This window comes from Vulpes vulpes, chromosome 12 (assembly GCF_048418805.1).
Source record: "Vulpes vulpes isolate BD-2025 chromosome 12, VulVul3, whole genome shotgun sequence".
In the NCBI taxonomy this organism is placed as follows: domain Eukaryota; kingdom Metazoa; phylum Chordata; class Mammalia; order Carnivora; family Canidae; genus Vulpes; species Vulpes vulpes.
Genome location: NC_132791.1, coordinates 98,593,733 through 98,619,659, shown reverse-complemented (window position 1 = coordinate 98,619,659; position 25,927 = coordinate 98,593,733). Strand labels below are relative to the sequence as shown.

At 42.1% G+C, this 25,927-nt stretch overlaps 1 protein-coding gene across 1 annotated transcript in view; it reads right to left on the bottom strand.

Moving 5' to 3' along the window:
* The window catches only part of GMDS (GDP-mannose 4,6-dehydratase), a 576,788-nt gene extending 552,193 nt beyond the window's left edge, over window positions 1-24,595 (bottom strand). The window contains exon 1 of the mRNA XM_072729241.1: window positions 24,309-24,595. Coding sequence (XP_072585342.1) covers window positions 24,309-24,398 — 90 coding nt within the window. The 5' untranslated portion in view covers window positions 24,399-24,595. The remainder of the gene's footprint in view (window positions 1-24,308) is intronic.
* Between the last annotated feature and the right edge of the window lie 1,332 nt (window positions 24,596-25,927).

Sequence of the window (25,927 nt, the reverse complement as noted above, 5' to 3'; positions counted from 1 at the left end):
CCACAGCAGTTCTGTGCCTTACATAGAGAATCTTCTAAGATTTCCAGTTGGGGATCCCAATGATTTTCCTTTTAAAAGAATTCCTTTCAAAACACTCCCTTGTTTTTAGCAATTAACAGTAACAGTATGTTAATAATATAAACTTTTTATTATGCTTAAACAGTTAAAAATCTATGTTCAAAGGTCAATAAACATTAAAGGACAACATAAGAAAATACCATATAAGCTAAAATAATTCAAAAGTTTCTAAACTAGTCAAAATAGAAAAACGGATGAGACTGAAATAGCCTCCAAAGGCCATGAAAAGCTGAAATAAAAAAAGAAACAATAGGGGCAGTTCAGTATTTATTCCAATTTCTATGTCTCTGTTTTAAGGTCTATATTTAAATGCAGAAAAGCAAAACTCCCTGAAAAATCCATTATGTATTATGTATTATCACTTCCCCTCAAAAACAACCCCCAAAATCTTTCCATTCACCCTTGAGAAATTCACTCAATACTTTTTGCCCCAATAAACCTGGGGTTGACCAACCAGAAAAACAAAGTCGAAAGCATTCAGAAGTTCCCCAAATCTTGATTTCAGTTTCAGCTTCCCAAGTTAAAGTAGAAACAACACAACAATAATTTGAATATTCCTTCCAAGCACAATGAGAGACTAAAGACAGCTGCCCAAACAGCTGGAAGGATTAACTGGGGATCCTGACTCTACTAGCTGCTGCTGACATTCTTTAGTAAGTAGGAGAATTGCCTAAGGAGTCTGCCCGGAATGTCAAAGAAGTGATTTAAAAAATGAAATCTCAATCAACGAACAACCTAATCCTTACAGAACACCTCTTATGGTGCTCAATATCAAATGCATACCAGGAAGGACAAAGTATTAGAAAGTACAGTAACTCTAAGTTCTTCCAGACAGCCCTAGTTTCCAATATTTAGCCCCACTCTAGATCAGATAGTCATGGGATCATGTGTTCCACCTTGGAGTCCAGAAAAAAATAATGACTGCAGGCCAGGAAATTTATATTTGAGTTCTGAGAATCATACAAGTGAATAATTCTTTTAATAGCACAATATTCAGTGGTGGTTCCCAAATCAATAGACTAATCCTAATCCATGACACATGTTTTACCCTTTCTTTGACAAAATGAGAAAAATGATCATACTAAAGTAGGTCACAGAGCAAAAGATATATAATTTGATGATTGTTTCTTATGCTGACCACATATCCTTCTTACATTTTAGTGTGTAAAAAGTCTTTTTTTTTTTTTAACTAAATGACTGGTGGCAGGTAGGAATTTGCTATTCTTGAGGTTCTTACCTTCAAAAAAGAACCTGGCCACCATATATCAATATCAAGTTTCTATCTGTCAATAAAATCTCAAAATCTGGGAGCTGATAACATTCAGGACTATTCACTCATTTCTTCTAGATGCAAAAAGATAAGAACACCTTATCCTTGATTCCTGATGCCACTTCTGAAACACAAACAAAAACATTCTCTTTGTTTCTTAGCACTTCTCACCAAGAAACAGACTTAAACCACCCTCATCAAAGCACATCAGCCTCACTGGTGTGATCTACTCACATGCACTCTTGGGTTTTTAGGAGGCTTCAAACCCAAAAAAGAAACAATAGGGGCAGTTCAGTATTTATCTGGTTGCTCTCTTACTGACCACAGCCTCACCCACCCACCATCATATACTATCGATTTCCACCCTGGAATCATGTATAGATCTTACTGGCACGCCATACAAATAAACCATTCTGCAGCCAACCGAATCAGAAATGTTTTAAAGCTACCGCGCAGACTAAAGGAGCTGAGAAACTTCACAACCAGAACTCCCCAGAAAATCACAAAGCAGAACACGCTCCACGAGGACAGCACTGTGGCAGGCGGAGGCGACGGCCTCGGCACCCTTCGGGACAGCCTTCTCCAGCCACTGGTCCTGTCCACGCTGTGACCTCCCCGCCTTAGCTCCTTCCATGACCACAGTCTCTCTTACTCCACTGGCTCTCACTCTGAAAAGAACCTATTTCCCTTCTATCAGGAAAAACAAAAACTTTCACTGAGCTGGATGCCCTCAATAGATAAGAATCTATATCTAGTTCTTCTCAGCCAAATCTTACAAACTTGTTACCCACACCCGCAGCCCCCTCCCACCTCCAGCCCCACCGTGCAACAACTCTGTAATGTGATTGCTGCTCCCTTCTTAACTCTATTGAAAACCGCCAAATGATTTCTTGTTACTAAGACCAAAAAGCCCTTTCTCAGCCCTAATTCTTCCTGACCTCCCTTGAAGCATTTGCAATACAAAGCCTCCTTATTCAAAATTCAGCTCCGCAATTCCACTCCAGGAACTATGCCCCAGAGAATTAACAATAGGTGTCCAAACAGATCTTGTATATGAATGTTCAATACAGCATTATTTGCAGAAGCCACCTGTTTGCAAAAGGTGGAAACAGTCCATATGTCCTAGAGGAGATGAGCAGGAAAACCATACATAGTGTATCCATATAATGGAATATTACCCCGCAACAAAAAGGAATAGCATTCTGATTCATGCTAAAACATGGATCAACTGTGAAAAACACTATGCCAAGTCAAAGCCAAATGTGAAAGGACACATGTTGTATGATCCATTGATATGCAACATCCAGAACAGGAAATCCAGAGAGACTGAATGCAAGGCTGAGGAACAGGGAAAAAATACTGAATGGGTACTGGGTTTCCTTCTGGGGTGATAAAAAACATTCTGGAACTAGTGGTAATGGCTGCACAGCACTGTAATGTACTGAATGTCGCTAACAGTAAATTTTGTAATTCCTGTGTTTTACCACCTACAACAAACACTGTCCCACCCCAAAGTCCATCTATGACTCTGTACCTGTTCTCCGTTCTCTCTCCAGCACTACCTCTTCCCCCTCTTCTAATCCTGATGTATAAACATTTCTCCATCGTACCCTCATTTCTTCCATCTCCACATGCTCCCTTTCAGAGAGACCATATCTATAGCCATAGCAATTCAACTGTCTACTCTAAGAAAATAACTACAGCAAGATTTGCAAAATTTTCATGATAATGCCGGATAGTAAACATCATAGGCTTTTGCAAGCCACACAGTCTGTGTTGCAGCTATTCAACTCTGTGGATGCAGCCATAGACTGTAAGTAAAGGAAAAGATATGACTGTGTTCCAGTGAAACTGTATTTACAAAAACAGGCAGCACCTACACTTGGCCCACAGGCCGTAGTTTCTCAATCCTCGCTCTACAGTATGCAGATTGCATTCCCATGTGCAGTGCTTCTTTTACGCAGTAAATACTTCATCCAGGACTTTTACAAAGGAGATCTTAACTCCCGACATCACTCAATAAATATTTACTGAGAACCCATCATGTTCCAGGCACTGTGTTAGGGACACTGCAGTGAAATATAGTCTTCCTTATGGACACTGACTAATTAAATGTCCACACTGGCACCAACCCCAGAAATAACTGCTTCCCCCCCCCCGCCCAGTGTCCCCAATCCAACAATCCAATCAGTAGCTAAATCCTTTGATTCTCCTCATAACCTTTTTTACCATCTCCTTCCTATCTACTGCACCCTAGCCTTATGTTAAGTGCTCCGAAAATATTTCTTGAGTGATTGAATAACTATTCCTTTAGTTCAGATTCTTATCTCCCCATACCTGTACTGAGAAAATAAGTAGTCCTTCTTCCTCTAGCTGCCTTTCCAACTATTTTGTCTACTACCTCCTCCTCCAATCAATATCCTAAAACACCCTCTGTCATATCACTTCTCTATTCAAAAACTTTTGATGGCTTCTTACTACTTCATGAATGAAGCTCAAACCCTAGGGTTTAAGCTCCAAGGCTCATCCTAATTCCATCCATCATCGATCATGGTAGACTAACCTCCACTACTTACACATGGCCCCTACATGTGAGTCAAATAACATGATCGGCATCCCTTGGACAAATTTTGTGCCTTTCTCCCCACACCTTTGGTTATGCCTCTCTGTCCAGAAAAGTCTATCATCTTAAAGTCCTGCCATCTTGCAGAGTATATAGTTCAGAAGCACCTTCTCAGTAAGGTTCTTCTTCATTTCCCCAACCACAGTCCTGTCCCCTGGATAAGCATAACATACTTACACTGCTCATGTGGCTTTTCTGCTACCCTGTCTTACAGCTATCTCAGCACATGCTGTGGTAATATGTTAGTTCTCCTCACGTTTAGGTATCTATTGCCGCATAAACAATATTATCACAAATTCAGTTCCCTAAAGCACCACATACTTATTAGCTGACATTTTCTATGAGTCTAAAGCCTAGGACATTTAGCTAGGACTTCTGCAAGGCTACAAGCCAGGTGTCAGTACCATTCAAAGCCTGAGAGGATAGAAGGATCTGCTCCATTTGTTGGCAGAATTCGAGGATCAAAGGCTTTAGATTTCTTGCTGGCTACCACCCAGAGACTCCCTCATCGCCTCAATGTCACCCATAGTTCCCTACCAACACGGCCACTTCCATCCTCCAAGCCAACAAAGAACAATTCTGTTTTTAGATAACGATGATGATGATGATGGCAGAACAGTTTCATCATTTAGAGTATACTGGTATAAATCTCATACACAGACTTACCACAAAGCTCAGTGTTCAATATTTATTTGCTGAAATGATACATTAATGCTTCTTGTTAGGTAAGTTTCTTGAAAACAGGGACATTTTGTATTCTCCATAATACCAAAGGAAGGAGTATCTTATTTACCAGAAGACACTCAAATATATTTGTTGGAGGAACAACACACGGGTGTCCACTCTAACCAGTGTTATTTAACATAGTACTGGAAGTTCTAATCTCAGCAATCAGACAACAAAAAGAAATAAAAGGCATCCAAATCAGCAAGAAGTCACACTTTCACTCTTCACAAATGACATGATACTCTATGTAGAAAACCCAAAAGACTCCACCAAAAAGTTGCTAGAACTGATACACGAATTCAGTAAAGTTGTAGGATACAAAAATCAACCTATAGAAATCCGTTGCACTTTTATACACCAATAATGCAGCAGCAGAAAGACAAATCAAAGAACGCATCCCGGGATCCCTGGGTGGCGCAGCGGTTTAGCGCCTGTCTTTGGCCCAGGGCGCGATCCTGGAGACCCGGGATCGAATCCCACATCGGGCTCTTGGTGCATGGAGCCTGCTTCTCCCTCTGCCTGTGTCTCTGCCCCTCTCTCTCTCTCTGTGTGACTATTATAAATAAATAAAATTAAAAAAAAAAAACAAAGAACGCATCCCATTTACAATTGCACCAATAACCATATGATACCTAAGGAAGAAATCTAACCAAAGAGGTAAAATATCTGTACTCTGAAAACCATAGAACACTTATGAATGAAATTTAAAATGACACAAAGAAATGGGAAAACATTCCATGCTCATGGGTTGGAAGAACAAAAACATTGTTAAAATGTCTATACTACCCAAAGCAATCTTTGGTATTTAATGCAATCCCTACCAAAATGCCACCAGCATTTTCCACAGAGCTAGAACAAACAATCCTAAAATGTGTATGGAGCCACAAAGACCCCAAACAGTCAAAGCAATCTGGAAAGAGAAAAGCAGGGACACCTGGGTGGCTCAGTGGTTGCGCATCTGCCTTCGGCCAAGGGTGTGATCCCGGAGTCCCAGGATCCAGTCCCGCAGCAGGCTCCCTGCTGTGTCTCTGCCTCTCTGTGTGTCTCTCATGAAAAAATAAATAAAACTGTGAGAGAAAAGAAATGAGAAAGAAAGAAGCAAAGCTGGAAGCATCACAATTCCAGACTTCAAGCTCTATTACAAAGCTGTAATCATCAAGACAGTATGGCATTGGCACAAAAACCGGTACATGGAACAGAATAGAGAACCTAGAAATAGACTCTCAACTCTATGGTCTACTAATCTTTGACAAAGCAGGAAAGAACCCCCAATGGGAAAAAGACAGTCTTCAACAAATGGTGTTGGGAAAACTGGTCAGCTATATGCCAAAGAATGAAACTGGACCACATTTTTATGCCATACACAAAAATAAATTCAAAATGGATAAAAGACATAGATGTGAGAGAGGAAACCATCAAAATCCTAGAGGAAAACATAGGCAGCAATCTCTTTGACCTCAGTTGTCACAACTTCTTACTAGACATGTCTCCAGAGGCAAGGGAAACAAAAGCAAAAATGAACCTTTAAGACTTAATCAAGATAAAAAGCTCTGCATGGCAAAGGGAACAATCAACAAGGCAATCTTCAGAATGGGAGAAGGTATTTGCAAATGACAAAGCTGATACAGTGTTAGAATCCAAAATCTATAAAGAATTATCAAACTCAATACCCAAAAACAAATAATCCAGTTAAGAAATGGGCAGAAGACATGAATACACATTTTTCCAAAGAAGACATAAAGATGGCTGACACATGAAAAGATGCTAAAGTCACTCATCATCATGGAAATACAAATCAAAACCACAATGAGATATCACTTCACATCTGTCAGAATGGCTAATATCAACAGAGGAAACAACAGATGTTGGTGAGGATGTAGAAAGAGGAACCCTCTTGTACTATTGGAGGGAATGCAAACTGGTACAGTCACTCTGGAAAACAGTATGGATGTTCTTCAAAAAGTTAATTGAACTATCCTAAGATCCAGGAATTGCACTACTGGGTATTTATCCAAAGAAGACAAAAACACTTACTCAAAGGGATACATGTACCCCTATGATTATAGCAGCAGTATTGACAAGATCCAAGATATGGAAGCAGCCCAAGTGTCCATCAACTGATGAATAAAGAAGATGTAGCATACAGAAACACAAACACACACACACACACTGGAATATTACTCAGCCATAAAAAATAATGAAATCATACCATTTACAATGATGGAGCTAGAGTGTATTATGCTAAGTGAAAGAAGTCAGAGAAAGACAAATACTGTATGATTTTACTCACATGTAGATTCCAAGAAACAAAACAGATGAACAGAGGGGGTTAAAAAGAGAGAGTTTGGCAAGCCATATAACAGATTCTTAACTACAAGGAATAAACTGATGTTTGATGGAGGGAGATGGGCTGAGACATGTGCTAAATGGGTGATCGGTATTGAGGAGGGCACCTGTGATAAACACTGGTTGTTATATGTAAGTGATGGCTAAATTCTACTTCTGAAACTATTATTGCACTAGATGTTAACTAACTAAAATTTAAATAAAAACCTGAAACAAAAAAAAATATTTGTTGGATAGTTAAAAGTATGCAAAGATATCCAAGATGATGTAAATGAACAAGAGCTAGAACATGAAGGGATGGTAAAATTGAGGACAAATATAAATAGGCAAAAGCAAGAGAGAAAAGAGAATTCCAAGTAAGTAAAAGAGATGGACAAACACATGATCTGTGTATTAGTTTCTTACTGCTGGTGCAACGAATCACCATAAAACTAGTGACTTAACACACATTCATTATCTTATAATTTGGTAAGTCAGAAGTCTGACATGGATCTAAAGGGCTGAAATCCAAGTGTCAACAAGGTTCAGTTCCTTTCTGGAGACTCCAGGGAGAATCCATTCCTTCATCTTTCTTAAGTTTCCAGAGGCTACACTCATTTCTTGGCTTATGGCCCATTCAAAGCCAGGAATAGTCAGTCAAGTCTTTCTCATGATGCCATCTCTCTGTTTCTGACACTTCTCCCCCCTCTCACCAATTTAAGGACCCTCATGATTATATTAGACCCACATAAATAACCCGGGAAAATCTCCCTATCTCAAGACACTTAATTTAACCACATCTGCAAAGTCCCTTTTGGCATGGAATTATGTTATGAATAATGAAGTCCTTTGTCTCTGACCCAGGAGCATCAAGTCTTAGGCCCTCATCCGAGGAACTGTAGGAGGCTCACTTGCTAAATCTTGTTATCATGGGATAACATACTCACAGGATCCAGGGATTAAGATGTGAATATCTTGGGTTGGGGTGGTGGGTATTACCCTACCTATCATAGTCTGTTTATGGAACAGTAAAGATGTTCAGTGTGGAGTAAAACACTGGTGACAGAAAGTAGAAGGAAATTAAATTAAATTAAATCTAGTAGACTATAAAAATCCAGAAGACAGAACCAAAAAGCCTGGAGTTATTTTGGTTGACAATCACTAGCCCCAAGACACTGGCAAGTCACTTAGTGACTCTTAGTCTTGGTCACTCTTGGTCTTGGTCATCACAACCATAAAATGACAGTAATGCTTGCCCTGCCTGCCTCACAGAATACTATTAAGAACAAGAGAAACAATTTTTTAGAATGGTTTGAAAACAACAAATTAATATACAAATGTAAGCTTTTATAACTGAGATAAGAGTGAAGCAAAGTTACACACCAGCAGTTTAGAACAGCAAGCCGCACTGCTTCATTCCATTAGCCCTTTGATCTTGCTGAGCAATCATGAGGCCTGACTTACTTAGAAAAGAGGATTCCTTGAGAGCAAAAATCATATTCTCTGACAAAACATGCAAGTTGCTAGAATACATTCTGATGATAACATCGAAATTCATAAAAATCAAAACAAGACTTAGGGAACCTTTAAGGAAATCTGAAAAGACTCAAGGTTTCTGATCTTTAGGAAAGGGCCTATTACCACACAGTAGGCACTAGATAAAGATTCTCATAAATGATAGGAGTAATCTCAAAGTGAAGCTGAAAATTTAAAATAGGTATGATTTTAAAACGAAGCCAGAAAGAGCATTAAAAATAATGAAAGAAGTTTACTTTCACTCCATATGTAAACATAAATGAGTGATGGCATTTGTTCACATAAGGGCCCAATGAGGAAAAGAAGGTTCTAAGCTAATAGAGTTAGAACTATCCAGTTGGGATCACAGTCAGTGGAAATATGGATGTGGGCTCTTCCCAAAGGTTGGAAAAATGTTCTTTTTTTAAAAAAAAGTTTAAGTATTCTCTACACCCAATGTGGAACTCAAATTCATGACCCAATATCAAGAGTCACATGCTCTTTCAACTGAGCCAGCCAGGCACCCCAGAAAAATGTTCTTCTGAGTTGGGGTTCTTCAGGCCAACTGAGATAAATTATATTAAATTTATTCAATGTTTCACCACACTATCCACTATTATACATAAAATATAAAATGCATTCCCCAGGAGCAAGGCACATGCACCCACTTTATGCTAAGCACCTAAGTCCAGGTTATCATTCTGTTCTTCAAAAAGAAAAGTAAAAGAAAGTGGAGATCCAAAACAAAGTTCAAGCTTCCCATGAGATATATGGAGAAATAAGGAAAAAACTCCTCTAAACTGTCAAACTGATGAGTTTCAGTTAACAGAGTAAACAGTGTTGAGAGGCAGTTCTTCATGGGTCTCACCTGTTTCTGCATGCCTTACAAGCAGACCTACGGACAGTGTTTGTTCAGTACTATCTTTTCAAGGATATTTGTAAAGTAGGTTGCCTTTTAAGATGAGTATGATCTCTCTCTCTCTCTCTCAAAGAGAAGGTTTGCTATCTAGAAAAACAATGTCTTTCTCCCAAGCAAATATTAGGCAGATCTGCCAGCAGCACCCTTATAAAAGACTAGGGTTCTCCAAACATAGGACTTCTCAACTATGATGCCCACCTATTGCATTTGCAACATCTACCTAAATCTACCACCTTTTTGCCCCCATGGGCCTTGGGAGGCCAAGAAGATCTGACTCAGAACTGCTGCAAACATGAAGTTCGTGCTGCCTCCTGTGTTAGGAATAATGAAGTCCTTTGTCTCTGACCCAAGGAGCATCACGTCTTAGCCCCTCATCCGAGGAACTGTAGGAGGCTCACTTGCTAGCCCACAAGCAGGGTGAATCTCAGGCCTCTCTCAATTCACGACAAACTGTGGTTCCCATTCTTTCTCCCGGACTCGGTTCACTGCAACAGGAATCTATGCCACCCTTGCAGGTCTCTTGCAAGCAAAGATTACATTTTGAGAGATTCCACTTTAAGCTAAAGTAAATATGCTTAGTTTTTCAACGCTGGTCACCAAAAAAAAATATTACGATGCCCTACACCGATCTGTAAAATTCTAATTCATAATTTTTAAAGAGCAAATGTAAAAATATAGTTTAAAAAAGGAATAATGGAAAATCAACTACTTTTGTGAAAAGTTATAAAACCACAATGCTCTTCTAAGAAACAGGAAATCATATTATGATAATTTTCTAAAAGACTGCTAGAGGTGCAAATACAAGGCTTTTTCACTCTGCATTAAGGAACATGCTTCTGTTATATGCGACTGAAAAATTCATTTCAGCATTATAATCAAATCCAATAGTCAAACGCACATACTATATAATCAAGTTCTCATGGCACAATTTCCATGTGTAATTATGAAGTATAAACACTTTATATAAATACTTAATAAATCCATATCTTTTTCACCCTTGAAGTTAAAAATAAGTCATATGAAAGTCAGAGAAAGAATCCCCTAAAATGTACATATCATGAAATTCTTAATAGACACAGCATGAACAGTCTGAAAGATAAGGCACCCTTCGCAAAATTCCTTCATATAAAATCATCTAATTTCAATTCTGCATAACACAGTTCTATGTAACTGAGCATCAAAACAACATCCTAAAAGCAGAGTCATTTCAATGAATGGATTTATATACACAATTGTGTTACTATTTATGGTAAGTCACAAGATTTGGCAGGAAAACCATTTACTGGCTTGCCAAAGACTAAGTTTGGCACACTCGTGCCCCACTGCCAAGAACATTACCGGTAATTAGCTTTCTATCCCACATGATTATCTTCCAAGTATGCTTCACTCAGTCACTGCCCATGTACTGAGCTTGTATGGAAATGGTTAATGGAACAGAGCACCTTGCTTCCAATTCATCTGGAAGTGTGAGATTCCCAAAATTCTTTTTTTTTAAGACCTTATTTATTCATGAAAGACACAGAGAAAGAGAGGCAGAGACATAGGCAGAGGGAGAAGCAGGTTTCATGCAGGGAGCCCGATGTGGGACTCGATCCCGGGTCTCCAGGATCATGCCCTGGGCCAAAGGCAGACACTTAACCACTGAACCATCCAGGCCTCCTCCCAAAATTCTTTATGGAAAGAAGAAAGGAACAACAAGCTAAAAGTTGGAGGGATCTTGGGTAAAAACATGACATTAGGAAAACTTAGATAAATAGGGAGGGAAAGCCGGAATATACTGGAATAACCTAGTTAACTTCAATCATGAAACTAAAAGGAAAAATGTTAGTTTTGATGCCAGATAATTGGAAGCTACAGAAAATTCTGAGGGATGAGCAAGAGTACTGGTGACAAGTACAGATCAGCAGCATGGACACATGAGGGCTTTCCCACTCCACGGCTGCTGTCCAGGTGGTTATAAGAGACTATGCGGCCATGATCTCTCACCTGCACCCCAAGCTTGTTTTTTTAAAGATTTTATGTATTTATTTATTCATGAGAGACACACAGAGAGGGGCAGAGACACAGGCAGAGGGAGAAGAGGGCTCCCCGCAGGGAGCCTGATGTAGAACTCGATCCCAGGACCCCGGGATCATGCCCTGAGCTGAAGGCAGACGCTCAACCACTGAGCCACTTAGGCACTCCCAAGGTTATATTTTAAAGAGCTTACAGGTTATATGAACTTGCTCTCACCTCAAATTCAAAAGGAAGAAAACTGATTTCACTGTCTTCCCCAGAAAACTGGCTTTCTTTCCTAGTAACTGCATTTCTGGCCAACCAGCCAGTCTCCAAAATTAAAATAGCCTTGAGATCTGTAACTCCTGCCCTTGCATATTCCTTATACCTAACTGATCACAAAGTCCTGTTGTCCCTTTGATTCCCTTTACTTCTCCACAACCAACACTGTTTACATCTATATTCTCATAATTACAAGACCTAGGTCTTCCTGCCTCTGTTTTGTCATTCAAATTCATTCTGTATTATCTACATCAAACTGCATTCTCAAAACACTTCTCCAACCTTCTCTCATGCTTCCCAATATTGAGAACTTATTATACATAATAATTTATTATACATAGTGAATTATTTATCATATATAATAAAAAGTATTATTATTTCAGAAACAGTGTGTTTGGTATTGTGTGAGGTATAATTATAATCATAATATGCAATCCGCATATCAATTTGTAATGTGGGTATAATTAACTGCATTTTAAAGAAGAAACTAAGGTTCAAGTTTATTAAGTAACTCACTTAGGGATACTCAGCCAGTAAAAGGCAGATATTTCTAAATGTACTTTTTTTTAATGTACTTCTCTTCAAAGTAGGATTTGAGCCCCAGTTTCAGACTTACACAAGGCTGAGCTCTTTCTGTCACATTACAATGTCTCTGTGTCCTACTGCTTTATTTCATCAAATCTAAGCACTTCTGCCTTTGCTAAAAGCTGGAAATAGAGCTTCTACGATGGAAAAATAAGCATGAAAATAGTAACATCTTTAACCATCCTTCGCTGAATACAAGACTCGGCAAAAGAGTTCTATGTCATAAAGAATAAAGTAGTAATATAGGTAGTCCTTAAGTAGCTCTGCTTTCTAAGAGAAGGCCTCACAACTAATCCTGCTAACTACAACAGCATTTATAACCAGAAACTTCCAAGGTAAGTGATGCTCAATAAGTCTATTGAACTAATGATACCTCAGAGTATTTTTATTTAAGGAAAGATCTTCTTGTGATTCTGTGACTTATTTATTACTGTCATACTACTTAACATGCTGTAAAATTACTTGTTGCCAACCAAACTATCATCTCTTGAAGACACAATCATGTCCAGCTTCCTGGTGCCTATATCTCCAACACCTACCTCAACACAGAAGAAATCTCAGCAAATATTTACTGGATGAATAAAACACCCTAAGCTCAAAATATAGATAATAAATAATAGAAATTTAAAAATCCTTCCTCATCAAAAAAATCACTTCATTTCATATAACCTAAAAGGACAGCTCAGATTTTTCACTTTAACCATACAAATTCTGACAAAATACAACTACCATACGAATTTCTTTTTAGTTTACATGTTTAATTATAAACTCACTGAAGTTAATAATTCATTTTGTTTTTTTTAAGTTTGTTTTTATTGAAGTTCGATTTGCTAACATGTAGTATAACACCCAGTGCTCATCCCACCAAGTGTCCCCCTCAATGCCCGTCACCCAATCACCCCATCTCCCTGCCCACCTCCCTTCCACAACCCTTGGTTAGTTTCCCAGAGTTGGGAGTTTCTCCTGATTTGTCTCCCTCTCTGATTTTTCCCACTCAGTTCTCCTCCTTTCCCCTATAATTCCCTTTACTGTTTCTTATATCCCCCCATATGAATGAAACCATATAATGACTGTCCTTCTCCGACTGACTTACTTCACTCAGCATAATACCCTCCAGTTCCATCCACATTGAAGCAAATGGAGGGTATTCATCGTTTCTGATGGCTGAGTATCTACTAACTAATATCTACTAACTAATAAAAAAAGACCACATCTTCTTTATCCATTTCATTGTTTTTAAACAAATTCTCATATTGGCCTTACCTTTAAACTGCTTAAAAATAAGATTTTCTTATTTATTTATTTTGAGAGAGAGAGAGAGAGAGAGAGCACACAAGCAGGAGGGAGGGGCAGAGGGAGATGCAGACTCCCCACTGAGCAGGGAGCCCAAATTAGGGGGGGGGGGGATGCTCAATCACAGGACCGGGGGATCAAGACCTGAGCCAAAGGCAGACACTTATGTGACTGAGCCACCCAGGAGGCCCTAAAAATAAGATTCTCTTTACACATAATCAACTGTAATTTAGTGTTCAATCCTAAAGTCATAGCACTTTACACTCTGAACCAATTTGAGAGATGATCAAATAATACCTTCACAATAAGGATTAAGAAACAGACTCAGAAAAAATTAAGGCTATCAAATTAACTAGTGTTAAATAAAACCTAGCCTCTGATTCTCAGTTCCGTGCTCTTTCCTCAGTTGGTCAATTAGTTACATGTAATGTAAAGACATAAAAAACCTTTCCACCACATAACAGTCTTTGATCAAAGTAGGACAGTACTCAAGACATCTTATTTCCAATTTTGCCAGCCTTCCTACCAGAACCACAATCACAGTTCAAAAGATTTAGAGTGCAGTCCACTGCCCACAATCCTCTTACACAGGAAGATAAGACTGGCTCCCAGATCTGCTTACACAATCAGTCTGTAAGACTGACCTGATGTCTAATCTGTTGGCCTTGCAGTACTTTTTAAGCCTTGTGGTTGATTCCAAATACTATGGAACTTTCTGCCTCTGATAGACTCCCCATGCAAAAAGCAAGGCTAGATATACCTTCCTCATTCAACTTTCTTTGCTGGAATTCAAGTAATTTTTTAATATTTTTTTAACACTGTGAAGAGAAAGTCCATTCTAATAATGGGGTAAACATCCCTATTATGTGCCAGAATTACTTTCTACTTGGTAAAATTACTCTCCCAACCTGACAGCACAGGTAAATAACTTGCCCAAAGTCATGCAGCTTGTAAGTAACTAATCAGTAATTCAAACCCAAGTTGAGCTAAAAATCTAACATTCTCCTTGTTACAAGACAGAGCCCCAGTCTTCAGAGAGTTTGCAAGATTAGTCATCAATGTAGGCCCTCCAAAGCACTAATTAAAGATATGACAGCACATGACACAGCTAATAAAATAAAATGAGAGACATCTAATATAGGGATTAGTACAGGCTTATTTTACTACTATAATCCACCTCTCCACAACTGCAAAAAAACTCTTGAATATGCTTTGGTTTTGTTTTGTTTTTTTTTTTTAAAGATTTTATTTATTTACTCAGGAGAGAGAGAGAGAGAGAGAGAGAGAGAGAGAGAGAGAGGCAGAGACATAGGCAGAGGGAGAAGCAGGATCCCTGCAGGGAGCCCAGTGCAGAACTGGATCCTGGGACTCCAGGATCACGACCTGAGCCTAAGGCAGACTGAACCGCTGAGCCACTCAGGCGCCCAAATATGCTTTGTTTTTGAAATCTGATATACAACTTATTTATCTATCCTTAGAATGTATTTGTTGATACTAATTACAAACTTCATAGAAAATAAAAATTAATGGGATTTACAATTCAGATCTGACTTTGCAAACATGACTAGAGTGATCTTTGGACAATAAATTTAACCACTATCCTCCTTGGGGATAATAAGAAAACTGCATCATAGAAGTGCTCTGTTGCTTCAGTAATAAATATAAACCCTGTGAACAGTGCCTGGCACAAAGTAGATGCTTAATACGTATTAGTTATTGCAATTACCATAATTATCATGACCATCGGCATCATCTAGAACACCAGTGTTATAAGGATGGTCATTTTTGTCATTATGTTCATTGTCGTATCTCCTAGTGCCTGACACATAACTGCACTAAAACATTTCGTGAATACATTAATTATGATCACTAGTACTTCTATTACTAAGTAGAGGATGATTCACATCAAAATGTAATTGCCTCTGGGAGAAAAGGTAAATTAAGCATGAAAAAAATTGCTACCTGGAAATTGAGAAGTATGAAATTGAGAACTGGTAGTAGCCAAATACAATGCTATTGGAAGAGAGAAGAGGGGAGCTACTCTCAATTCAAGAAAGCATCTATTCAGATTAAACTAATCCACCAAAGAAAAGTTAACTCAAAGTATTTGCTAAAATCATTTTGCAGGCCAAAACATTTTCAGGTTTAAATCAGGCTTCCCTGTTCATAACAGAGTAGAAGAATCTAGAATAGAGGACTTCTGAGTCTCTGAAGGAAAATATAATCTGGACCTTTATAGCAAGGACAATCCCCACAATATAGAAAGGAAAAGCAGCATTAGATAAGAGAAAAAAAATGTATCTAAGGACACAACAAATGAACTGAGAACTATAACTCTCAAATCTGTGTGCAGGTAGAAGGATCCTCCGAACAAGTTGTAGCAGCCACACAGGCAAGTATCTCAGCTTCTCAACCTGCCTCTCTCCATCATATTGAAAACTCAGACTATCTGGGGCACCTGGGGGGCTCAGCGATTGAGCGTCTGCCTTGGGCTCAGATTGTGATCTTGGGGTCCTGGGATCGAGTCCCACATCAGGCTCCTTGCATGGAGCCTGCTTCTCCCTCTGTCTGTGTCTCTGCCTCTCTCTGTGTGTCTCTCATGAATAAATAAATAAAATCTTTTAAAAAAAAGAAAAAGAAAAAGAAAATTCAGACTATACATGTGTTCATCAGAGCTTACAGACAAGCTCTCCAGGCACAATTTCATCCAGACAAGCCGTCACCCAAGCTGTAGCTCCCAGAGACCTACCTGCTTCTGAGAATCCTATTAATTGGCTACTGGCCCTTCTTGGCCCTCCACTGGAAGGTTTATGGGCAGGGAGAAGCACTTTGCTCTAACCATTTTCATCTCTTACTGAAAAGTATCTTAGAGAACTAAAAAGAACACTAGGGGGATCCCTGGGTGGCGCAGCGGTTTGGCACCTGCCTTTGGCCCAGGGCGCGATCCTGGAGACCCTGGATCGAATCCCATGTCAGGCTCCTGGTGCATGGAGCCTGCTTGTGTCTCTGCCTCTCTGTGTGTGTGTGTGTGTGTGTGTGTAACTATCATAAATAAATAAAAATTAAAAAAAAAAAAGAACACTAGGGAAAGGAGCCATCAGAAGCCTTCAAAAGACCTCAAAGAATGTAGTGCTCACTCCCATTCCCCACTCCTGCTCCAGACTTTTACTAAGATACACACACTAATAATGTTAACATCACCTAATGGGCATAGTAAGGCACCAATCAAAATATATAGCAGTCTTTAAAAACAAACATCTTGAGAACTGTGAATTTCTGCAGTTTGTCAACAAACTTCTGTGAACTTGTGCAGTTTGTCAATTGCCCAACAAAGATAGTCTGATGATACAAGACAGAGGTCCTGAGAAAAAAAACTAGTCCACTAAGGGTTCTCAGGCAAGTTTGAAATTTTCCAAGTCTGTTTCCTTGTTTAATATAAGATGTACATTAAAAATTTGTACCACCTGGGGTTAAATGAGATAACCTGTTTTTTTTTTTTTTTAAAGAAAGATTTATTTATTTATTTTGGGGGAGAAGAGCAAAGTTGAGGGAGAGAGAAACTTAAGCATACTCATGCTAAGCATCAGATGCGGGGCTTCATCTCAGGACCCTGAGATCACCACCTAAGCCCAAACCAAAAGTCAGATACTTAACCAACTGCATCACTCAGGAGCCCCTAAATGAGATAACTTATGGAAGGTTGCTTGGTACATTGCAAGGTACACAGTAATCATCTATCAATGTCAATAATTTTTTTATGTACCGTTACCCCAAATAATTACCTACTAAGTATCCAGAAGACATTTTGCCTCACTCTTTAAAATTTACAGACAAATAATTTTTGTTAAGTGGTAACTCTTACTTAACAAAAGTTCAGGAAAGGCTGCTTCAAAGGACAGGCAAGTTGAGAACTTTATACCTTAAAGAGCCATTCAGGATCACAAGAACAATTAAGTGTACTTTCAGTTTATCAAGAAATTTAGTCAGTTAGCTAACAAAAGTCACTGTCAATTTCAGCCTTGGGGTCCTGAAGCCAAACATGAAGATGTGCAGCACGGAGTTTTCCCGTGTCATGAGTAGATAAGGTAGCACTCAATAAGTCTGAGGGCATCGGAGGCAAACTACCAGCTTGGGACAGCATACAATCCTGAATGAACAGTGAATGTCTAAGGTCTCTAAAGAACATGTTGCCTAACATGAAAAAATGCTCAATATCACTGATCATCAGGGAAATACAAATAAAAATCACAATGAAATATCAACTCATACCTGTCAGAATGCCTAAATTCAAAAAGACAAGAAACAGCAAGTGTTAGCTGGGATATAGAGGAAAAGGGACGCTTATGCACTGTTGGTGTAAATATAAATTGTGGAAAACAGTATAGAGGATCTTCAAAATGATATGATCCAATAACTCCACTACTGGGTATTTACCTAAACAAAACAAAAACACTAGTCTGAAAAGATATATGCATCCCTGTTTATTGCAGCATTATTTATAATAGCCAAGATATGGAAGCCACTTAGTATCCATAGATACACAAACAGGTAAGAAAGATATAGTGTGTACACGCACACATACACACACACACACATATACACACAGGAATATAATGCAGCTATTAAAAGGGATGAGAGCTTACCATTTATGACAACATGGACGGACCTAGAGAGTATAATGTTAAGCAAAATAAGTTAGAGAAAGACAAATACCATATGACTTCACGCATATGTGGAATCTGAAAACCAGAGCAAATGAATAAACAAACAAAAAGCAGAATCAGACCTATAAATACAGGAAACCAATTGATAGTTGCTAGAGGGAAGAAGGATGGGCAAAATGGGAAAAGGGAAGTGGGAGATCCAGGCTTTCAGCTCTAAAATGAGTAAGTCCCAGGAATAAAAGGCACAGCATAGGGAATATAGACAATGGTATTGTAATAGTGTTGTATGGTGACAGATGGTAGCTACACTTGTGGTGAACACAGCATAGAGAGAAGTTTAACCACTATGTTGTACACCTGAAACAATGTAACACTGTGTATCAATTACATTCAAATGAAAACAATGTGCTGTCTAAAGTTAACCTCTTTCAAAAAAATAAATAAATAAAAAATAAAAATAAAGTTAACCTCTTTCTTTAGTCCATATAATCTTTATTAATTTCCCTTTAGGGCACCCCAGTGGCACAGCAGTTTAGAGCCGCCTGCAGCCTGGGGTGTGATCCTGGAGACCCAGGATCGAGTCCCACGTCGGGCTCCCTGCATGGAGCCTGCTTCTCCCTCTGCCTGTGACTCTGCCTCTCTCTCTCTATGAATAAATAAATAAAATCTTTAAAAATAATAATAATTTCCCTTTATAGATCCAATAGAAAAGATTCCTATTTAATTACCCTAAGCCTCTCAAACTCTTTGCAGGGTGCAAATATTTTGTTAAAATATGATGTTAAATGATACATAAAGTTACCTTGACCTTACATACTGAAACAGATTTCATTACTTATTCAGGTGCATATTTATTATTATTCAACTTTCTAGAACACTATAATATATACTTTATTACTACATACAGGTTTTATTCAATTTTCCTGGTTTAAAGCAGTCTCTCTTATTAGCAGAAGACAGTGTGATGACAATGATACAGAGAAGACTCTGGGTTTCTAACCCCAACACTACCACTAATTTGCTGTGTGACCTGAGGAAATCATTCTTTCTCAGTCTTCTTTCTTCCTCTACATAATAACCGTAATTTAACTCCAGTTCTAAAATCCCAATATATACACCAAAGGAACAGGTTTCAAATTTAGTGGTAAATATGCATATAAAAACAGTAGGAAAAAAAAAAAAACAGTAGGAAATCCATCACACAAAACTGGACAGGTTGCTTTTTTCCCCTAAAATGAACATATTCCAAGTCCCCTAAATCTAAAATTATAACAAATCATTTTATCTCTTAAACTGCAAATAGTCTATCAAGCATATACCATTCAATTCTGCCCAATATCTTGACAATGTCTTGCTTCTACCCAACCAAAAAGGAACACATCATAACATTTTATTCTCATTTCTACAGTCATCTGTAATTTCCAGGCAAGTCATCTGCAAGACAATAAACATCAACTGAACTGAAGATTAATTTAATTATCAAACATTTTGAATACCTACCCTATACCAGTTATACTAAACATAGGGGATAAATGATTAAAACACTTTTTTCCTATCCTCATGGAGCCACAAACCTGTAAAGACGTAACACATGTGCCATCACTCCCTCTCCCAGGCAGACATCAGTAACCAATTATGGGCTTCTCCCTTAAACTGGAAAAAGCTATGGCTCCAGGATTCCATGTAGCCATTACCAATCAAATGGGATAGTTTTAATAGACCTCATCACATTTCACTAAATCTCTATTTACATAAGTGATTCTTATACCTATTGGAATGTAGAAATTTGTGGGAAACTGAATATGGATTAGAAAGCAAAACCAAAAGAGGTAACTTCCCATTTATCTATTATAATTCAGTTGAAGTATTATCTAAAAGGAGTTAAGGAAAACTGTGGAAAAAATGGTATTTCCTGTCAATTCTCAATTACCATTTTCTAATTTGCTAAATTACCTCTTAAATGAAGAACATAAAGCCTGAAAGAGCCAACTGAGTCTAGGTAATTAGGTCATCCAATTTACATGTTTTCTATAGAGGCCAAGATTCTTTCATAGAAGCTAGAGTATGCTCAAAAAAAAATTAATAAAAGTAGTGAAAATAAAAAATAAGGCCATGAAAACAAAATTCTGAAACAAAATAATGTGGCTTAAAGAATCTGGCCTTGAAAACTCCAAGTGTCTTTCAACTAAGCAAGACTTACCAAAAGGGTGTTATCTTCCAACCACAGACAAGTTAACTCTTCTTGACCATAACTATTTAAAAATAAATGCTTTATGTTCCATATGTCATGATGCAGAAATCTGGAGCCTAGAATTGGTATTTGCTTAAATGTTTGGCCAGATCTAAATCACTTCCCAAGGAAAATCTAGGCCAACTTAAAGGTGAGAAGGACCCCACTATGTCAAGTACTTCCACTTTTAAAACACCACTATTAACCTACAGTCAACATACCTGACAAAATAATCTACACTTCCAAACTGCCTGCCCTCTTGGCAGAGACCAGCATGAAATTACAGATAGTAAAAAATATTTGTTGAAAAAAGGGAAAAATCCACAAACATTAACACTTCAATTATCTTAGTCTCTATCTACCAAAAGGTGTGCTTTTGCCATCCATTAGGGAGTGATAAAAGTGTCCTAGGAGAGAACTGTCTTCTTTAAAAAACTGCTACTAAGCACATTGTGCATCATGTTGTACTGTTGTCTAAAGTAATTTCTTGAAGAGCGTCGTACTAATAAAAAGTTTGACTCGTCTATCTACTTTGTCTTGACTCGCAGGAAAGTCAAAGCTGAATTTTATGTCCACCTTGACAGCAGTTATTCTTAGCTTTGGGTTTTGGTACACTACCTCCACCTTCCTATTGCCTTAACTGCACACTCCTGTTTGGAGGGGTTTTGGTTTTTGTTTTTTGGGGTTTTTTTTTTTTTCATTCTTTGAAATGAAATGACATTCTAATGGTCCAATGATGTGCTTTTTATTGATGCCATTTCAGAAACTTTTTAGAAACGAGAAATAGGTATAAAGAATTTAATAAATTATATTCCCTCCATTATTATTACAATGTCCTTTCCTCATTGTCCCCCAAACTCTCCCTTCTCTGCATTGTACATGCTGTTCAACCCAATACAGTCCCTGCTATTTCTAGCATTCCGTGACTTCTCCCAGAATCCTAAAGTTGGATAAACCACTCATTTGGCCCCTAATACACTCATAAAATGCTACTTCCCTGCTTGTACAGTCCTACCTCACCACGTGTACAACACTATAATAGCGCTTCACTACTTGTGTTACGCTACTTCCCTGCTTGTACAATACTACTTCACTGTTTGTACAATACTACAATACCACTTTACTACTCCTCCAGTACTACCTCACTAACATACTTGTACAATACTACTTTTTTCATGTGCATGGTCTTAAGTTCCTCAAAGACTATAATTTCCTAGTGGGCAATGAGTATATCTTACATATCGTTATATTCACACCAGCATCAAAACAAGTCTTGTACCCTGCAGAAACAGAGTAAAGATGTGTTGTTAATAAGAGTAAGTCAACATATCTAAAACCCCACTAAGTAAACCTACGTGGGAGATCATATGCGGAAACGTTTCTTTCTTAAAGCAGTTTACAAACCAAAGAACTAAGATTTGTAAATTACCCACATAGTCAACAGAGATTGCATATGGTAAATACAAAGAAAGTTCCTGGAATGGCTGCATTTGGCGGGATTAACCAGAGTATATAGAGGCTTTTAGCTGAACGAAAAGGAGTAAACCCTGTGAAAGCATTTAGCCACAAAATGAATCCAATGAAGTACAAAGAGATAGTAGTCAAGGAAGAGCAAGAATAGTTCCATATGTGTAGTAAAGAACCATAAGTATCATTAAGATAATGGAGGTGAGCTCTGGGGATGGCTGGTAGAGGGCCTAGAGACAGCAAAGCAAAGGCTAAGCCTGGTTTTCTTTACGGGGAATTTAATAAGGTAAAAACTTTAGAAAATAGTTCACAATTACTGTATCAAGAATAGACAGGAGGGAGAAAGCTAGGATATGAAGCCTGGCAGTAAATACTGGAGATGTATAGCAGACAGGCCACCAAGGCTACCTGCCCTCATTCTCCAGTAGGAATTTGGGACAACCCGGTAAGAGCCAATCATAGCACAACTGCCATGAATATCCTAAGGGGGCAACGGTATCTACCTCACCTTCTTGAATCTGAGGCCTCTCCTTAAAGTAAAACAGACTCTTTTTCACTTTCTCTCACTCTAACACACACACACACACACACACACACACACACAGACGTATTTTAACGCGTGCAGCTTACCACAGAAGCGGCATTAACAAAAGGGCTCTAAGTAAGTCCTTGGTTCAAACCTCAGCACTGACACTCGCTGGGTGTACACTTCCAGGGAACATACTTAACCTTACTTAGGCAGGTAAAAACTGGGAATAAAAATGGTACCTGCCTCCAACGTAGGGGCATATAAAGTGTTTAGCAGAGTGAATAGCTCAGTAAGCTCTCACCGAATATTATTTTTTAAATGGACAATAATGTATGGATTTTCAGACCTCTTGTATTAACTTCACAGTCCTCTGGAGATCCTTGACACCCAGGTTGGGAGTCACTGTCCTAGAAGATAAATAGCAGGGCCGTAAATTCCATTAGCAAAGGATTTATGTGCAGCTACAGAGTTCAGCACTGTGCCAGGGGTACAGAAGCCAACACAACAACCCAACATGGAAAGGGACGATGCAGAAGGTAAACGGAGGAAAGAGGAAAGTACTGGTGCTGAAGGGTAAAAGGAGCCTGAAACTCAAGCAGGAGTTGTGTTTTTTTTTTTTAATTTTATTTATTTATTTTTATTTATTCATGAGAAACAGAGAGAGAGAGAGAGAGAGGCAGAGACACAGGCAGAGGGAGAAGCAGGCTCCATGCAGGGAGCCCGACGTGGGACTCGATCCCGGGTCCCAGGGTCACACCCCGGGCTGCAGGCAGCGCTAAACCGCTGAGCCACCGGGGCTACCCTTCCAGCAGTTTTCAAACAAAAAAAATTTTTTAATGTAATTGTCTTAAACAAAGTAAGGTTAATAAGCAGCGAGTAATCAGATATGCAGTGGTTGAGGTTGTCTCATATGCTTGGACTCTACATCTGGCCGACTCCAGCCTCTCTTGTAAGGCTGCAGCGCTGTGCGAGCAGGGTTTGAATCCCAACCAGGCTTTGACTTTCAGGGCATGCAATTCTCCAGGCCTCATTTTCCACGTCTACAAAGTGGAGGTCAGAAAAAAAAGGGTGGGGGGGGGCGCTTCAAAGAGTCCGCTTGCAAGAAGCAGAGGAGTTACTATCAAGTCAAGGGACACGTGCCCGCCGTGGCTGCCTGCCGGGCGGGGTGGGCCTGCCCCCGGGGATGTCCTCGTCCTGTGCACGGGGACGCGCGGGCGGAGTCCTTGCAGCAGCACCTGGGCCCACCTGCTGCGGTGCCCCTGGGGGTCAGCCGTCGGGGACCGCCGGCTCGGGCCGCCCAGGGGCCCCCACGTGCAGGGCCGCCCTCCTCCTGCTCCTGCTCCTGCTCCTGCTCCTGCTCCTCCCCGCGCTGCAGCAGCTGCCGTCGCCTCGGAAGCAGCCCGGGGCCGCCGCTGGACACGCCTGGAGGTGCTGCCGCCGGCCTCAGGAGCCCGGGGCCCTGGTCTGCAGGCGTGCTTCTCAGGCACCGGCGCTTCCTGCTCTTGCTCGTCGGGTCCGGAACCCCGGGGGCGGGGGGACCAGGCAGCGCGCGTCCCCTCCTCCCAGGCAGCCGCAGGTGGGCGGAGAAGCGGGGCTGCCCCCCCACCCCGGCCCGCACAGGCCTCACCTGCGGGCGCACCTGGGGCGCGGCCAGGTGAGGGAGCCCGTGACCCCCGCGACCCCGCGACCCCGCGACCCGCCGCCGCGCCGGGCACCTTCCGGGGCGCGCAGCACGCGGTTCCTGCAGGGCGGGCAGCCCCGCGGGGCGCACACGTGCCCGGGCACCAGGCCCCGCCGCGGCACTCACCTGGCCCGTGATGCCGGTGATGAGCGCCACCCTCCTGGCCTTGCCCAGCTCGGCGTCCCCGGAGCCCCGCGCGCCGGCCGCCTGGGCCATGTCGTCCCGGAGGGCGGAGGCCGCTGCAGCCCAGGGCCGGGGGTGCCCGCGCTCGAGTCTCCGCGCCCGCCGACCCAGGAGCGCCGCGCCGCCCGCAGCCACAGCCTGACAGGGGCGCCCGGAGGCCGGGCGGGGAGGGCGGGGAGGCCGGGAGGGCGGGGAGGCCTGGGGGGGCGGGGAGGCCGGGAGGGGCGGGCCCCTGCGCGGCGGCGGCGGCGGCGGCGGCGGGGCTGCGGGCTCGCGGGCGCCGCGTCATCCGCGTCACCCCGCGACGCGCCCGCGGCAGGCCACGCCCCCCGCGGCAGGCCCCGCCCCGCCCGCGGCAGGCCCCGCCCCCGCCGACCGGCGCAGCGCGCCACGCCTCCTCCGCCGCCGGCTGCGCGGGCTGGACCCGGAGGGAAGAGCCGGGTGGGAGGAGCGGGGAGGGAGGGAAGAGCGGGAGGAGGAGGGAGGAGGGAAGGGCGGGGTGGGAGGGAGGAGTGGGGAGGGAGGGAAGAAGGGAGAGAGGAGCGGGGAGGAGGGAGAGAGGAGCGGGAGGGAGAGAGGAGCTGGGAGGAGGGAGGAGTGGGGAGGGAGGGAGGGAGAGAGGAGCGGGGAGGAGGGAGAGAGGAGCTGGGAGGAGGGAGGAGTGGGGAGGGAAGGAGGGAGGGAGAGAGGAGCGGGGAGGAGGGAGAGAGGAGCGGGAGGGAGAGAGGAGCTGGGAGGAGGGAGGAGTGGGGAGGGAAGGAGGGAGAGAGGAGGGAGAGGAGCGGGAGGGAGAGAGGAGCTGGGAGGAGGGAGGAGTGGGGAGGGAGGGAAGAGCTGGGAGGGAGGAGGAGTGGGGAGGGAGGGAAGAGGGGGGAGGAGCGGGGAGGGTGGGAGAGAGGAGCCGGCAGGAGGAAGGAAGAGAGGAGCGGGAAGGGAGGGAGGGAGGAGCGGGGAGGAGGGAGGAGTGGGGAGGAGGGAGGAGTGGGGAGGGAAGGAGAAGCGGGGAGGGAGGGAGGAGCGGGGAGGAGGGAGGAGTGGGTAGAGAGGAGGAGCTGGGAGGAGGGAGGAGCGGGGAGGGAAGGAAGAGCGGGGAGGAGGGAAGAGCGAGCGGGGAGGAGCGGGGAGGGTGGGAGAGAGGAGCCGGGAGGAGGGAGGAAGAGAGGAGCGGGAAGGGTGGGAGGGAGGAGCGGGGAGGAGGGAGGAGCGGGGAGGGAGGGGCGCCCCTGGCTCCGCCGCCCGGGCTGGCGGTCGTGCAGCTGCAGGAAAGGGACCGCGACCCGGGCTCCACGCCCCGCCTGCCCCGCCGCTCGCTCGCCAGGCGGGCAGTGGAGGGCGCGGGCCGTGGCTGCCGGGACCGCATCGCCTTGCCCTCCTGGAGCCCCATCTCGGTCCCCCGACCTCCTGGAGCCCCCAGGGATGCGAACGGTCCCGAGGATGCTGAGAGGAGGGCTGGGCTGACCCTGCCATTGGGAGAAAGCCTCGCATTCCAGGGCGAGGCGGCCGGAGCCGGGTTGTCAGGTGCATAAAGAATTCCTGGAAGCCCCTCGCAGCCTTTTGAGGAG